We start from the raw sequence: 14,578 nt of genomic DNA, 5'->3' as shown, positions 1-14,578 counted from the left end.
AAATGGGCGACTCCGGCAGGAGAAGCCGGGGCTGTGGCGGAGCCGCCCGCGTGGGGCACTGCGGGTCGGCCATGTACCGGTCCTGGGGAAGCGCGCCCGTATTTTTACCTGAAAACTGTGCTTTGCCCAAAGGACGGACGTAGCGCCGTTCCCGGAGCATAGTGCGAGGAAATGAAGGACTCCCCTTCTTCAGAGTCTGCGAAAGACATCTGAAACTGCTAGCAGGCCTGATGGCCCAGCTGTGGCAGTAGGGGTTAGTTCCTCTTCTGGGGCGCAGTACCGGTCTCCCCGTAGTTGACAAGGGACCTCATTCTTACTGAGATGCTGGTTAAAACAGGCAAAGCTGAAAGGATTTCTAGTGCCCTAATGGCCATCGTGCTGTGTCAGATGTTGCAAAGGCCAGTGTTGGATCTAGCTGCCAGCACTGCTGTGCGTGCTGGGGTTGCCCTGGATGGATTTGTGTTCCTGAACAGGATGGGTTTTCTTCCGAGAAAATGCTAATGCAGATGTACAAGGTAACTATCCAGGGAAAATCGCTGAGCTGCGCACGGGTGGACTGTTTACAACATAACCATTTCACGTGCTATTAGCAGAGACCTGCTCAACTCCACGTGTTGCGTAGGAGGATAAATGAGCACCACAATTGGAGAACTATGGAAAACGTGAATGATAGGATTCTTTATCTAAAAGCTGGTCTGACAATCCCTTAACATTGGAATAGAAGCTCCATATTTGTGTATTTAATACACCAATTTACAAAACCCAAGCTAGTTAAATAGTAACATAGTCAAAGGTAACCTTTTCTGCTTTTATTTTTGGCCTGCTTTTTTACTTACACTGCTTTACCTGGTTATAAGTAAATCATGTTTAAAATGGAAGTAGTTGTTTCAGTAAGAGCAAATTGAGCTTAAAAATTGACTTAGTCGTCTTAGTAATAGGAAATTCTTGATAGCTATTTCAAAAAATTCCTTAATTATTTTGATACAGTGGATGCTTTGATTTGTATCTTAAGTCTTTCTATTTGCAATGAGTAAGCAACACCAGTGTCCGGTCACTTAAATATCTGTTTAGTTCTAGCTGGATGTAGCAGCTCAGCAGGCATGAAGGATCCCTGTGTAGCTCTAGAATAACTAGCACTGCTGTGGCCATAGAGCATCTGGGGATCCCCAAGACTTTGGGGATAGTATCATATCCCTTTCTAAATGGATCTGTTAGAGGTGTATAATGGTTGCAACTGCCACCATCATCAAAGCATAGTTTGCATATGCTTGTAAATTGGATGTGACTCTGAATTAAGCCCACTTGCAACATGGGAGGAGGGGGGGGAGAGGGAGAAAAGGGGTGGTTTTCCTGGACAAAAGCATACTATTATAGTCAATTACGCATTTGTTCAGGGAGTTTCCTTTTGGAAAAAGACAAATGCTGTAGTGGCTCAATCTGAAGATGGAGTTGCATATGAGAGGGTTACTTTTCCTCTTGGTCATAGTTGTTCAGAGCTTCTTTTTTCTTTTTAGTTTAAACTCATATCCCAGGCATATGAAGTTCTGTCGGACCCAAAGAAAAGGGACCTCTATGACCAGGGTGGGGAGCAGGCTATTAAAGAAGGAGGCCTGAGTGGCGGCAGCTTCTCTTCACCCATGGACATCTTTGACATGTTCTTTGGTGGTGGAGGCCGAATGAATAGAGAGAGAAGAGGTACACAGTTCTAAACAAGTTCTAGAAACTCTAACCATGCACTTAAGCATAAAACACCTGTGCTATGGTACTGCTGTTCTGCTAAGTGTACATAGTGTGGATATTACTCATTGCAACAGTAGATCAAGTTAACTATGATTTTTTTAGTTACTCTAGCATTAAGATTCTGATAAAGTAGATAACATGGCGTAGCCATAGCAGTCTTTCTGATGAGTTCTGTTTATTTTTTGTTAAAGTGGGTGTGGGTAATGTGTAGGGGAGGGGGAGACATTGGTAGGTTAGAGATGTTGAATTAGACCTGTTTTAAGTTATCTTTTTTCTAGATCTGTGCCTTACTTGCTCATATGCTTTGGGCAACTTGCTTCAAAGGACACCATCAACTTAAACTTCAGTAATGTTAAATCTCATGGAAATATTTGGGAGAAATTATGTGAAACTGAGTACAGAGTGCTGCCAAAAGCACAGTATGATTTTTGTCTTTTTCCATACCCAAAGTCTGTTGAAGGAGCAAGTAGTAACTTGCTGTAAAATCTTTGAAATTATGCTACGAAGTGGCACGGAAATTTATAGGTAGGCATAATAGCAACTTCTAAATTGACTAGATCTGAAGCTGGTAGTGTCCTTGCATCTTGCTGTTTCAGTTAAGCTTATAAAATTAGGGGTAGGAGCAGGGATAGGGTGGCTTTAATGATGCTTTGCTTAATTACAGCTAAACTTTATGTTCTGTCATAAGTGGGTGCAGCTCAGTGGAAACAGATGGAACTGTACATGCTTTTAAGGGGGCTGGGCTGTGTTCAAAGTTTGGAATGAACTTTACATTTCCTCAGTGAGACTGCATGTATGAACAAGCATAGAAGACTTTAAATAAACATTTGTCCTTAAAACAGCTGAATCAGAATTAATCTTGCTCTTCTGTTTTTTTTTAAAGGCAAAAATGTTGTGCACCAGTTAGGTGTATCTCTTGAAGACTTATATAATGGTATTACAAGGAAACTGGCACTGCAAAAGAATGTTATTTGTGGAAAGTGTGAAGGTAAAAAAAAAAAAAGAGTAGTTTCAAACCCCTCTTACTCCAAGTTTTTTTGGTTTTTTTTTTTTGTTTTTTTAAAGAACATTGGCAGGGTGGGAGGCTGGGAATAAAGTGTGTGTGGGGGGGTATTTTTATTTTTCTCCCCTGCACCCCCCAAGTCTGCCCGAGTATTTTGTTCTTATTTATGCTTATCCATAGTGGTATAAAGTTATTGTTCTAATGGCAGACTTAAACTCACTGAGAATTATAGTTAAGGGTACCTAAATTAAAAGTGTCTTAATCTGGAACTTTAATAAATGGCTGTTTTGTTAAACTTTCTTTTAATTGCTGTTGGTAGAAGTCTAGCTTGGATTACACAACTTATTTTACAGCTATTAAGTATCTGTAATGACTAGTCTTTGAGGTAAATCTTAATGAAGTCTTGTATCTTAGTACACTATTAAATATTTAGTAAGCAGATTCTTTGAAAAATATTAATGGAATGTCTAGGTCTTGGAAGTTGGTATGCTGATAGTTCCTTGAAAACCAAGATGTATTGGAAGGTGGGGCAGAGGCTAATGAAATAAGCTGTGCATAGAAAACTTTACTTTCTTTTGCATGTAGAAACTTCTAACTCGTGGGGCATGTTTTGTGATGTAAATTAAATTCCAATTACATTGGAAATGTTACTGAACTACACTAAGTTGCCCTAAAAGTGCTCTTGAAGTCAATGAGTTCCAGCCTGACTACTGTCAAGTAATTTTATTTTTTTTTCGAGACTGAGATCAGCTTTAACTTTTTTGTCAAAGGTTATGGTGGAAAGAGAGGGGCAATAGAAAAGTGCCCTGTGTGTAAAGGAAGAGGAATGCAAGTTCTAGTTCAGCAGATTGGACCTGGAATGGTACAACAAATCCAAACTGTGTGTCCAGAATGCAAAGGCCAAGGTGAAAGAATAAATCCGAAGGACAGGTGTGACAACTGCAATGGCTGTAAGGTTGTAAGAGAGAAAAAGATCATAGAAGTTCATGTTGATAAAGGTAAGAAATGTGTATTTGTGCTATGTCCCTTACTGTAGTCTATAGTTCTGCAGAGAATAAATGGGTTTCTTTTCTCCAGGTATGAAAGATGGTCAGAAGATAGTATTTCATGGAGAAGGTGACCAGGAGCCTGATCTGGAGCCTGGTGATGTTATAATTGTGCTTGATCAAAAGGATCACAGTGTCTTTCAGAGGCGAGGGCATGACTTAATCACAAAAATGAGAATTCAACTCTCGGAGGCTTTATGTGGTTTCAGAAAGACCATTGAAACTCTGGATAACAGAGTTCTTGTCATATCATCTAGGCCAGGTAGGTCTTAAAGAGTTCTGATGCTACATAAACTGCTTGCCTGTTTCAGTGTGCCTGGACTGTTTTTTTCTGGGGGGGTGATGTTTTGTTTTAAACCAGTTGATGCAACAGATGCAAACTACACTTGCGGTCACTTAATTTAGTTCATTCTTGTCACTCCTAAAACTTTACATGCAGAATTACAGCTAAAGTTGTCAAATGCTTCTTAATAAACTTCAGCCTTGGTGGGTAGATAGCCAGGAAAATATTCAAGAGGCCAGAAACTTAGACTCTACTAGATTATCTGTTAATTCAGCCTGAAAGCTGTGCTAAGCAAACCTGCTTCTCTTACAGTAGAGGAAATAGCCTAAATGGCCTTACTTTTGTATAGCGTGGTTTTAGTACTTTTCAGTCTGCAGCCTTTTTCATGAGCTGCTAACTCATTTCCCTCAGATGCTGTGGGAACACTGCTTGTGTATAACCCTGCTTTTCATGGTTACGAAATGCCACGAAAGCTTACTTACAGCTCTTAATCTCCATGTAGGTGAAGTCATAAAACATGGTGACCTAAAGTGTATCTACAATGAAGGGATGCCTGTCTACAAATCTCCAATGGACAAAGGCAGCTTAATTATACAGTTTTTGGTAAGTTGACTGCTTTTCTGTAGCAAAGGTATCAGTGTTGGCATCAGGAGTAACTATTCATTAAAAAACCCCACCATATATGAAACTGTAGGTCCAGTTCCCAGAGCACTACTGGCTTCCAAGAGAGAAATTATGTCTGCTAGAGGCTCTGCTTCCTCCACGAGAAGATGTTATGATTACAGATGAGATGGATCAGGTAGACCTTGAAGATTTTGATCCAAGTGAGCAAACCTACCGTAACAGTGGGGGAGAAGCATATGAAGAAGATGAGGAGGGTCCAAGAACAGGAGTACAATGTCAGACATCTTAAAGCAAGGTGGAATGGATGTCATCTAAAATGTAAATTTTCACAATGAAAACTGCATGGCTGTAATAGCCACTGCTTGTGGTTTTTGTGTTCAGCAAATTGAGTTGCTGCGCTGTCAGTATCACCTTTTTGTAACTAATTTATATTGTGTTCTTGTAGTCTTTATATATAAAGCAAATGTCACACAGCTGAGACCCAACTGAGTTGGTATACATTTTCCTTTGCTGTGAAGGTTCTCAAATTATTTCACCTATGCTATTTATATAAGACTTTGGCAATATTGATAGAGGCTAAGTGGAGTGTCTTATGTAAATACTTTCATACTGGAAAATTAATTTCATAGAATAAAACATAGCAGAAGTAACTTCTAATAAATAGAACTCTTCACATTTTATCATGCTTCTCTTGTACTTTCTGAGCCACTCTAGTACCCCCTTCAAGGAAGTTTCTTTAAGCTCAGGCTCCTACCACCTAGTCTAGATTGTTCTCCATATTCATCTTTGTGTTAGCTGCAGTACTAGTACCTGTCTCATTTTGTATGTCCAAAGCATTTTGTGCATGCCCCAGTCCTTGCATAATAGTGTTCTTCCCTGTGTTCTTTTGTTGTAATAGAGTAGCATTCCTTCAGCTGCTTAGCTTCATGTAAGTGTAACTTAGAGTTATAAGATATCCTTCTAATGTGTATAGAGTGTACCCCACATACTTCTCACTTACATAAAGGCAAATATTTCCAAATAAAACTTTGATCTTTCAGAAGCTCAAGCTCTATATTTCACCCTTCCCTAGAAAGGGTTTTTACTTTCTCCTAGGTATTGTTTACTTGAGCCTTAACTAAGATGGATAAACCAAAACCACATGTGTTGGGTATACTGCTGCTGTTTTATAACATGAAAAGATACCACAGTAGAATGATCACATTAAAGCTTTTTTCCTTTTACCTTGTTTTCTAGTAGAGTTTGTATTAAGTCAGGGTTGGAAACAACTAGCACTCTTCAGTGAAGTTAAACCATGATGAATGAGCTGTATATCACCATACAATTACCAGAACAGGTGTTCAACTTGCATGACCCTACTGCATACATGGGGACAACATCCAGATGAGTGCAGGCTCTCCTTTCCCATGCGTACACCACCCAGCCTCACTCACTTTTCCTTCTGCTAAAATAAGCTGCTGTGAGATGTGGTCAACGCTTTCAGCTCCAGTCTATTTATGTATAAAGGCAGGGGAGATTAACTGTGCAGTTACTTCACCCATGACTACATATTTCCAAAAATACATTTTTCCAAAGATGAGACACAAGTTACTTGCATCTGTAGCTTTTATTTAAAAAAAAAAAGTAAAGCTTTCTCTCATGTTAAACAAAATCAAAATTACATACAAACATACCTGATTTTGCAGATCAGCATTACTAAAATGCTTTTATAATACTAAAAAAATGACGTAGAAGGATGATAGTATTCCCAGATACTGCCACAAGAGTGAACCAGAGGGTCTGAGTTAAGACACTTAAACTGGACAGTCATAAATATGAATTTCTTGATCATCTCCAACAGATACAATTTTGGACCCACTTCCATTGTACTTCACTCCCCAAACCTGCAAAGAGGACATACACAAGGTTAGTGACAGGGAATGAAAAAATGTCTTCATAGCAGTCATATTTACTGACTACAACAAGGAGAAGAAGGAAGATTATTTAAGATCACCTTATTAGAGCTGGCCTGATCATGGCTTCTGCTTAACAGCAGATGAGCTTGATGCACCAGAGGAGGACACTGCCATCTAGTAGCCTGACAAGTTTGTACATTCCACTCCTACTGATGATGGATTACACAATCTAAAGACACTTGAAAAAGGCTGAAATGTACTTGCCCTGCTTTGTGCAAATCAGGCCTAACATTTTCACTCTTATCCATCCCATCTTTCCTTTCTGAAAAGAGTTATTTTACAGTGCTTTCAGGAAAGCAAGAGAGGAAGTATTGTTCACGCAGACTGACAGATCATGACAGACTGAAGAATGATCCAGTTTATCCTTGGGCTAATTAAGTGAACCATTTACTTATCAGTGCAAAACTCAGAAAAATTCAGGTCAGTCCTCTGACTTGACTTAACAACAGTTACAAAACTCTTAAGTGACCCCCATCTCCATCAGGAAGAGTGAAGGCTACCCAGCATATTAGCATGGGATTGCAGAATGGGTATATTGACAACAGCATGTTTTGTGGAATCTTCTATACCATTTTGCATTAAAAAGAGCCTTACCAAAAGCCGATATACATCTCTACCTTCCACAAACTTAGAAGGTTATAAACAACAGCTAAAACAACACTGGAAATCCAATTCTGCTTGGTACTTCAATACTAAAACCCCCACAGCTATAGATAACTGAAAAGAAGGTTACCAGCAAAAAAGTACTATGGAAGAAATAGCCCAAATAAAATCTGAAATAATTTCCTTTAAGTCTTCCTCTATGATCCATTAAAAAATAGCATCATTCCACTTAACACCTAACATTTGGTAGATACCCGACTTCCCTCACAGGTAGCTATCACTGAGGGGATAAAAAAAAAAAAGTAGGGTATTACAGACATAAGAGGAGGAAAAAGTCCCAAGTTTCAAGGGAGCTTTCAAGCACCTTTTTAGATAATTCCATCCTTTTAAATAAGTATTTTCCCCCCTTACACATTCACACACGTTGTAAGTGATAGAAATAAGTAAGACCATAGACAAAAGATAAAATATACAGTCTGGTAAGAATCCTTTTGGCCACTCAGGATTGCCTTTATTTGGACCTGAAAAATGTAATTACTTAGAAGAGATCAACCTACACGCTTGGAGTATTAGTTCAATATTAAGTGCCAAAAAATGATGAACAATTTCTAAGATTTCGTTACAGCAAGGTAAAGCGCAACCCTGAAGCTACAGCACCAAGTTGAAGCACAAATGTGCACAACTACATAACTAAAGTTCTCCTGTGAACACAGTGACCTAGATAAAGCAATAGTAGACATACCTGATCTTGGTGGTCCAAGAAAGTGTGAACACAGGTTCTCGTTCCAGCATCCCAAACTTTTACACTTTTATCAGATGAACTGAAAGAAAAATATTATTGATCAATATTTAAATTAATAGATTAACTACAGTTTAGTGCAAAGCTTAAAAGATCTCATACAGTAGACATAACAAACCCTCTTTCACCCATTAAGTAGAGGGATGAAGTAGCAAAGGAGCACATCTTCTGCCAGGTTCCAGTTACCTTTAAAATACTTGTATTGTTTCAATATCTACAACATGAAAACAAAGACTCCCATTTTAGCCAGAAAATTCTTTGAAGCAAGTTCTTTGGATAAAGACACTCCTGTTACATATACTTGGTCCCCCAACTGCCTAAGCTGCTCTAAGAGTTAACACTAAAGTTCAACTAGATGAATGTACTACTACATGAGGTTGTACTTTTTAATTCAACAGCATTTTTTCAGTATTGAGATTCAAATTGCCCTTCTCTTAGGTTTAGATGTTCTTCACCTGTAGGGAACTACAACACTGCAGTGGGATGACTTGCACTAAATACTATTCACTACAACTGTTATCACATCACAGATTGGCTCTTGAGTCTTTAATTGTAATGTATGTTATCCCATTTGTCCTGGTTTCAGCTGGGATATAGTTAACTGTCTTCCTAGTAGCTGGTACAGTGCTATGTTTTGAGTTCAGTATGTGAAGAATGTTGATAACACTGATGTTTTCAGTTGTTGCTCAGTAGTGTTTAGACTAGAGTCAAGGATTTTTCAGCTTCTCATGCCCAGCCAGGGCACCTGACCCAAAGTGGCCAACAGTGTATTCCATACCATGTGACGTCCCATCTAGTTTAGGAACTGGGAAGTGGGGGGCAGGGATTGGCCGCTCAGGGACTGGCTGGGTGTCGGTCGGCGGGTGGTGAGCAGTTGCCCTGCGCATCATTTGTACATTTCAATCCTTTTATTACTACTGTTGTCATTTTATTAGTGTTATCATTCTCATTATTAGTTTCTTCTTTTCTGTTCTATTAAATCGTTCTTATCTCAACCCAGGAGTTTTATTTCTTTTCCTGATTTTCTCCCCCATCCCACTGGATGGGGGGGGAGTGAGTGAGCGGCTGCATGGTGCTTAGTTGCTGGCTGGGGTTAAACCATGACACCATTATAGATTCCATTGCAATTTGTACACATTTACTTTTTATGATCTGTCTCCCTTTATAATTTTTTTTTTTTCAGTAAGCATAAACAAGTTAAAAATCTTCAATACCTGGAAACAAAATGGGTATCATCAGGACAAAATGCTACATTTAATACCCAGGATCCATGACCACTTAACGTGCCAGCCAAGTTTGCATGTTGCCTGTGGAAAGAACAAATTTTAACATTTGAGTTGTGAATTCCAGGGAAAAAGCAACAGGAATATACTCTAGCTAGTGCAGTCGGGAATGGTTCAGTGCAAGGTCATGGAAGGTGACTTCTGGACATTTGTTCATCCAAGCTGAAATGGTGTTATAACAGATTCTGGTTTTCCATTTCAAATGGTTAACATAAAAAGAAGTCACTAAGAAGATGCACTGGTGGACAAAACATTTTCAGCATGAAGAAGGCAAAGTAGTGCAGGTTTAGGGGAGTGAAGATTACTACAGCAGTGCCTTTTCCTCCCAGGGTCTTCCAAGTTTTTGCACAATGCAACAGAAATAGGTCATAAATATAATTTCTTGGGTACAGAACAGATGTTTAAGATGGGTAAACACAAACACACAGGACAGATATACAAAACAATTAGCCTGTTGCCTACAGGGCAAATATGAGGGAAGTAATTTGTTTTCAAGTTAAGGCTGGCATCCACCTATGCATTTTTTAAAAACAATCTAAGTGCATAGTACTTTAAGATTATTTATTACATAAAGAAGTCACCAAAAGCTCAAGGGAATTATAGAGAGCAGAGGATTTAATGTATTTTTTACAGTATCAGCCTTTCTGAACAGTTATTTTCCTGTTAGCGTGTCTTGCAAAATAACAACTTACACATCGTAGATTTTGATATAGCCGTCATCTGAAGCAGTTACAAGTAACTGAGAATCTGGAGAAAATGTCAGTGAACGAATAGGCATTGCATGACCTGAAATTCAAAGTTATATATGGCTTAGAATGTAGCTATTCCTCTTACTAATGACAGTGCTTAAGAAGCTACACCAGAACAGCATTCCCTGTGAAAAGAAAGCAATCTCTGAAGAGTCTTTCCCTCTATGCCTCTACAGGCTTCTTCTCACAACATAAAATGGAAACTGACAGTAATTATGAACTTTGAATGTTAAGGCATGTCCACTGCAACACAAAAGTATCTTATTTTTTCAGCTGTGGATCTTTATTACAAATTAGGTCACATTTTCTAATATTATTTCGTATTTTTTAAGTGGTTGGGGTTTTTAATTAAGTCTACAACTGGACAGATACTGCATAAACATTAAAAGCCCATTCATCTGTTAGAAAAATGCACATCTTCTAAAACATAAAATGTTTGGTTATTTTTTAAAATGGGAATAAATTGCTGTAAAACTGATACCATAGTGAAAAGAAAAATCATACGCATGGCAGCACACATTTGGCTTAGCTTCATTCCCTTGTACTGCACTGCAATACAAGAAGAAACTGCAACTTAAGAATTTAATTAAGCATTACTGACTGTACCTTTTGAGATAGGCATTTATGATGCAAGCCTGAGTTTACAGTTTGCCTCCAATATTCTAATATTTTAGGTGGTTTAAGTAACAGCACACTAAATAACAAAATACTGCCTAATGGACAAAAACATCAACCATTTATGCCATGGCTGTTGTATCTTATTCTGACTTGCGTTATATCCTTTAATTTTGTTGAGGAATGAAGTCACAACTTGGATATTGCAAATACACAAACCATTACCTTCTAGCGTATGCAGAAGTTTTCCAGTTGCGATATCAAAAATATTGATAATGCCATCTATCGCTCCACTGGCTAAGTATTTTCCATCTGGACTCTGTAATAAAACACAAAAAGTATGCATTTAACAACTGTTTGCATTTATGCTATGTACCTCCCCGACATGCTCTTGGCAACTTTTCACAAATATGATCTATGCAAGATACCTGGCCTCCAAAAATCCTGAAGACTTCAGCTAACTTATTCACTATACATGTATAAGCAAGATCAAAGTACATTTCTGATAGATGAAGGGGGGAATGTCATGCAGTTTATATTTGGAACTATCAAAGAATGGCTGTCATTTAATATTACGTAGAGATAAACTGATAGATGGAAACAAAAATATCTGATTTGTAACAATTAGAGCAACAGCAATTTCACATAAGAAATTATCAATTCTGCTTCTTACATATGCAATGCTAAGGATGAACTTTCCTCTGGTGTCCAGAGAATATTCTTTCTTTCCGGTTTCAACACCAAAAATATTTACTTTTCCCACATGACTTCCTGTTGCAAGGTACTGGGAATCAGGTGAAAAAGCCAGGGACCAAGCATCAACTGTATTAAAAAGAAAAAAATCAGTTAGCTGAATGCTCTTTCTAGTTCTTATTCAACAATGTCAGTTCTGTATGCATCAGTTTAGACATTTGACCCCCTAACTGCTTTTCTTAATACTACCACTCTTAATACTCTAAACTCTACTACATACTCATAAGAAGAGTGTACAAGCTCACGAAAGGTAACATCCTCCTATGGAAGCAATTAATGGAGCATAGCTTGAGCCATTTATTTCCATTTAGTGAAAGATTACATTTTCTAGTAAGACCTTGAGCTTGTTAGATCCTCCTGTAACAATAAATTTAGATTTTAAGACTGCATGAGTTAAGTCTAAATTCTTACTTTTCTCTTGGTATCAAAAGATATTAAACCAGTAAGAGAAAGCAACACTAGCATCTAGCAAAGCAAAGAAGATGCAGAAGAAATGCAGATATATGAACATAACATAGATCAACATTCCTTGCAACGGAATTTAAAAAAACATACCTTTTTACAGCAGTACAATGTGTTTATCTGGCACAATATAATTCACAGTTTTTTTTTTCTATAAGCTTAATATTAATTACCTAAAACACTGCAAGATTATTCTTAAATTAGGAAATGCCAGTGGACCAATGAAATATTTAGGATAAGATCTTAGGCCCTGAATTCCAACCTGGAGGATGTAACATTGATTCAGACTTCAGTTTTGTGTTTTGACTTGCTCACTCAGGATTGGATGTACTGCATAAACAAACATCACATATACAGCTCAAATTCAGTGCAGTGCAGTGCTTATGAAGAAAGTTCAGGCTGTCTTTGTAAATCAATTTGAATAAGCATTTGGATTATTTTTTAAAATATCCTTTTATCAATACATCTGTAAGAGCAAGCAGAATGGTTTCCATTCTTCCATCTTCCATTCTTAGATGCTTTATGCATCTAGCAAAAAGCATATCTAAATGTATCCAAGAAAGCGTAAGTCGTGTGAAAAAATAAATGTAAAGTTGTCTGATACTACTTCTATGTTCATAAAATCACTAAGATTTTTGCAAAGAAAGATTTAAAAAAAAAAAACTAGTCATCTCATATACCCTAATTATACACTGTACAGTATTTACTCTCTAGAGTAAGTATACTTCTTACGCAGAGACAGCTTAACACTGAAATCTTACCAGGACCAGCATCTATTGACTTGATTTGTTTGCCAGTTTCTAAATCCCAAAGGCGAATATGGGCATCTAGGGAGCTGGATGCTGCAATGGAGCCCGTGTGGCTGATATCCACAGATACCACGCCCAGCTGGTGACCCTCCAAAGTCCACTGTAGATCCAATTTTTCATCATTCCTTTTTTTCAAGGGAAAGAAAACCCTAGTTATGAATAGCTGGGGGGACTTAACTGATCTCCAACCTCAGACAAAACAAACAAACAAGACAACCCACATTTCTGCATTTTGTTCAACAAAAGGGGAATCTAACTTCACCCATGAAATGTGAAGATTGCTACACACAAATTGCTCTCTGTACTTACAGGAAAGAACCAACAGATCAATCATTTACCGTATTTCTGCAAAGCATGTACTTCACCTTAAGTCTGTAAGCAGTCCCACGGAAATTTCCATTGCACATCAATACATGGGTACTTACACAGCAGACTGTTAATCTGTCAGCATAGCGTGAAATGCAATGACCGATGTTTTTATAATCACCACAACAGAGCTACTCATGTCATTGAAGTGAAGCACATACTTAATACTGCTTTGGCTAAGAGACAGAACAATTTCTTCGCAAAACCACACTTCTGTGTCACTTGTATGAGGATTATGAGGATTTTTTATTTTTTTAATTAAAAAGATGTCATTTCCTCTTTTACTCTATTCCCATTATTCCTTTCACAGTACCCATGCTCCCAGTGCATTGTCTCATAAGAACGTGCATTTCTAATTCTTTGGTTTAGAAATACATCAAGTAGTACTTTTCTCTGGCAGACGACATATAAAATTTGACACACATTTGCAAAAAGGTTCACGTTCTTCGAAAATTAGAAGCATATCAGAATGCCACCACTCCAAGGGAAAGCACATATCAATGCGGATAAACTTGCTCAAGAGAACAGTTCTGTGTGCCAGGCTACCCCTTCCCTCATGTAACTTCTAACATCCCTGCAAATTATGGAAATTCAAGACTGCTGTATCTCCATAATGGCTACTTCCAAGGCGTAAAACTGGTTAATATGGAGTGCTTCACTTACCACTTCCAGACCTTCACTAGATCATCCAAAGAACCAGAGATCACTGTTTCAGAACCATCTTTTTTATTTTTCCCCCAGGCAACTGACCAAATGGCATCATCGTGAGCTAAAAGAGAATTTAAGCATAGAAATTAAAAATTAAGTGTTTCCTTTTGATGGAAGACAACTACCAGTTTTGGTAATGCTAAAACTGCCGACTGTAACGTTGACAATAGACCTTGCTCTTCAGGTCTATCGGTGCTCCCAGAGCCTTGTCACTGTTTTCATCGTTTGAAAACACATGATGCACTCTGTTCACCAAGGTCACTGTTGAAAAGACCACATAGCTATTTTTGAGTTATTCAGATTTATACTTAATATAAACATAGCCAGGTCATCTCACGGGTACATCTGCCATTATCAATTTTACATCATCCAAGAAGACCAGTATTATTGAATACATGTCAGTGCTTTCTCACCTTGCTCTTGCTTGAAGAGAATACCGTACTAGAAAGAAAAAATAATTAATATTACGTATGAGCAGCCTAAAAAAAATATCAAGGTAGCGATTAGTTTGATTAGCACTGCTTTTTTATTTACCTGTGTGGTCATGTCTTTATGGCAGCAATCTTAACAGCAATGCCCTGGAAGGAGAAAACCCACCCATTAGGCTCAGCAATAAGACTCTACCTCAGAGACACCGTTCGGGAAGGAGAAAACGCGGCAGGCACAGGATTTCCCGAGGGAAACCCGGCCTTTCTGTCACCCTCCGCTCGCACGGCGGGAAGCGCACGCCACGCAAAGGCCCGGCACCCCCGCCGCGGCCTCCCTTCGGCCCGCCGCCGC

At 38.4% G+C, this 14,578-nt stretch overlaps 2 protein-coding genes across 5 annotated transcripts in view; one reads left to right on the top strand and one right to left on the bottom strand.

The window, feature by feature from the left end:
* DNAJA4 (DnaJ (Hsp40) homolog, subfamily A, member 4) overlaps positions 1 to 5,373 on the top strand; it is a 5,842-nt gene extending 469 nt beyond the window's left edge. Inside the window, exons 3-8 of the mRNA XM_010571670.1 lie at positions 1,515 to 1,695; positions 2,624 to 2,728; positions 3,514 to 3,741; positions 3,821 to 4,051; positions 4,575 to 4,675; positions 4,767 to 5,373. Of these exons, the coding sequence (XP_010569972.1) occupies positions 1,515 to 1,695; positions 2,624 to 2,728; positions 3,514 to 3,741; positions 3,821 to 4,051; positions 4,575 to 4,675; positions 4,767 to 4,985 (1,065 nt within the window). The 3' untranslated portion in view covers positions 4,986 to 5,373. The remainder of the gene's footprint in view (positions 1 to 1,514; positions 1,696 to 2,623; positions 2,729 to 3,513; positions 3,742 to 3,820; positions 4,052 to 4,574; positions 4,676 to 4,766) is intronic.
* Positions 5,374 to 5,464: 91 nt separating this feature from the next.
* WDR61 (WD repeat domain 61) lies at positions 5,465 to 14,540 on the bottom strand. Of its 4 annotated transcripts, none has more exons than XM_010571667.1 (10): positions 14,333 to 14,540; positions 14,212 to 14,239; positions 13,754 to 13,859; positions 12,677 to 12,849; positions 11,374 to 11,522; positions 10,926 to 11,019; positions 10,029 to 10,122; positions 9,268 to 9,360; positions 7,997 to 8,075; positions 6,288 to 6,579 (listed from the first exon to the last, which is right to left on the bottom strand). In XM_010571667.1, the coding sequence occupies exons 1-10, from the start codon at positions 14,342 to 14,344 to the stop codon at positions 6,490 to 6,492; spliced, it is 918 nt and encodes a 305-aa protein (XP_010569969.1). In that variant the 5' UTR covers positions 14,345 to 14,540; the 3' UTR covers positions 6,288 to 6,489. The 4 variants fall into 4 exon arrangements, 2 of the variants coding, with proteins under 2 accessions (XP_010569971.1, XP_010569969.1); XR_774623.1 differs by having other exon boundaries at positions 6,562 to 6,579; positions 7,997 to 8,629; positions 9,161 to 9,360; XM_010571669.1 differs by lacking the exon at positions 9,268 to 9,360 and having other exon boundaries at positions 5,465 to 6,579.
* Positions 14,541 to 14,578: the final 38 nt, after the last annotated feature.

The sequence above is a fragment of the Haliaeetus leucocephalus genome, unplaced genomic scaffold, assembly GCF_000737465.1.
Source record: "Haliaeetus leucocephalus isolate CR32 unplaced genomic scaffold, Haliaeetus_leucocephalus-4.0 Scaffold339, whole genome shotgun sequence".
Classification (NCBI taxonomy): Eukaryota; Metazoa; Chordata; class Aves; order Accipitriformes; family Accipitridae; genus Haliaeetus; species Haliaeetus leucocephalus.
The sequence above is the reverse complement of the archived record's forward strand: the minus strand, read 5'-3'. Positions and strand labels throughout refer to the sequence as shown.

Coding starts and splice junctions, on each gene's coding strand:
- WDR61 (XM_010571667.1), bottom strand. Junction 9,361..10,028: donor TATATCAAAATCTACGATGT/GTAAGTTGTTAT, acceptor TTCTTTCCACAG/GCAACATGCAAACTTGGCTG. Junction 6,580..7,996: donor TCTTGGACCACCAAGATCAG/GTATGTCTACTA, acceptor TCCTCTTTGCAG/GTTTGGGGAGTGAAGTACAA.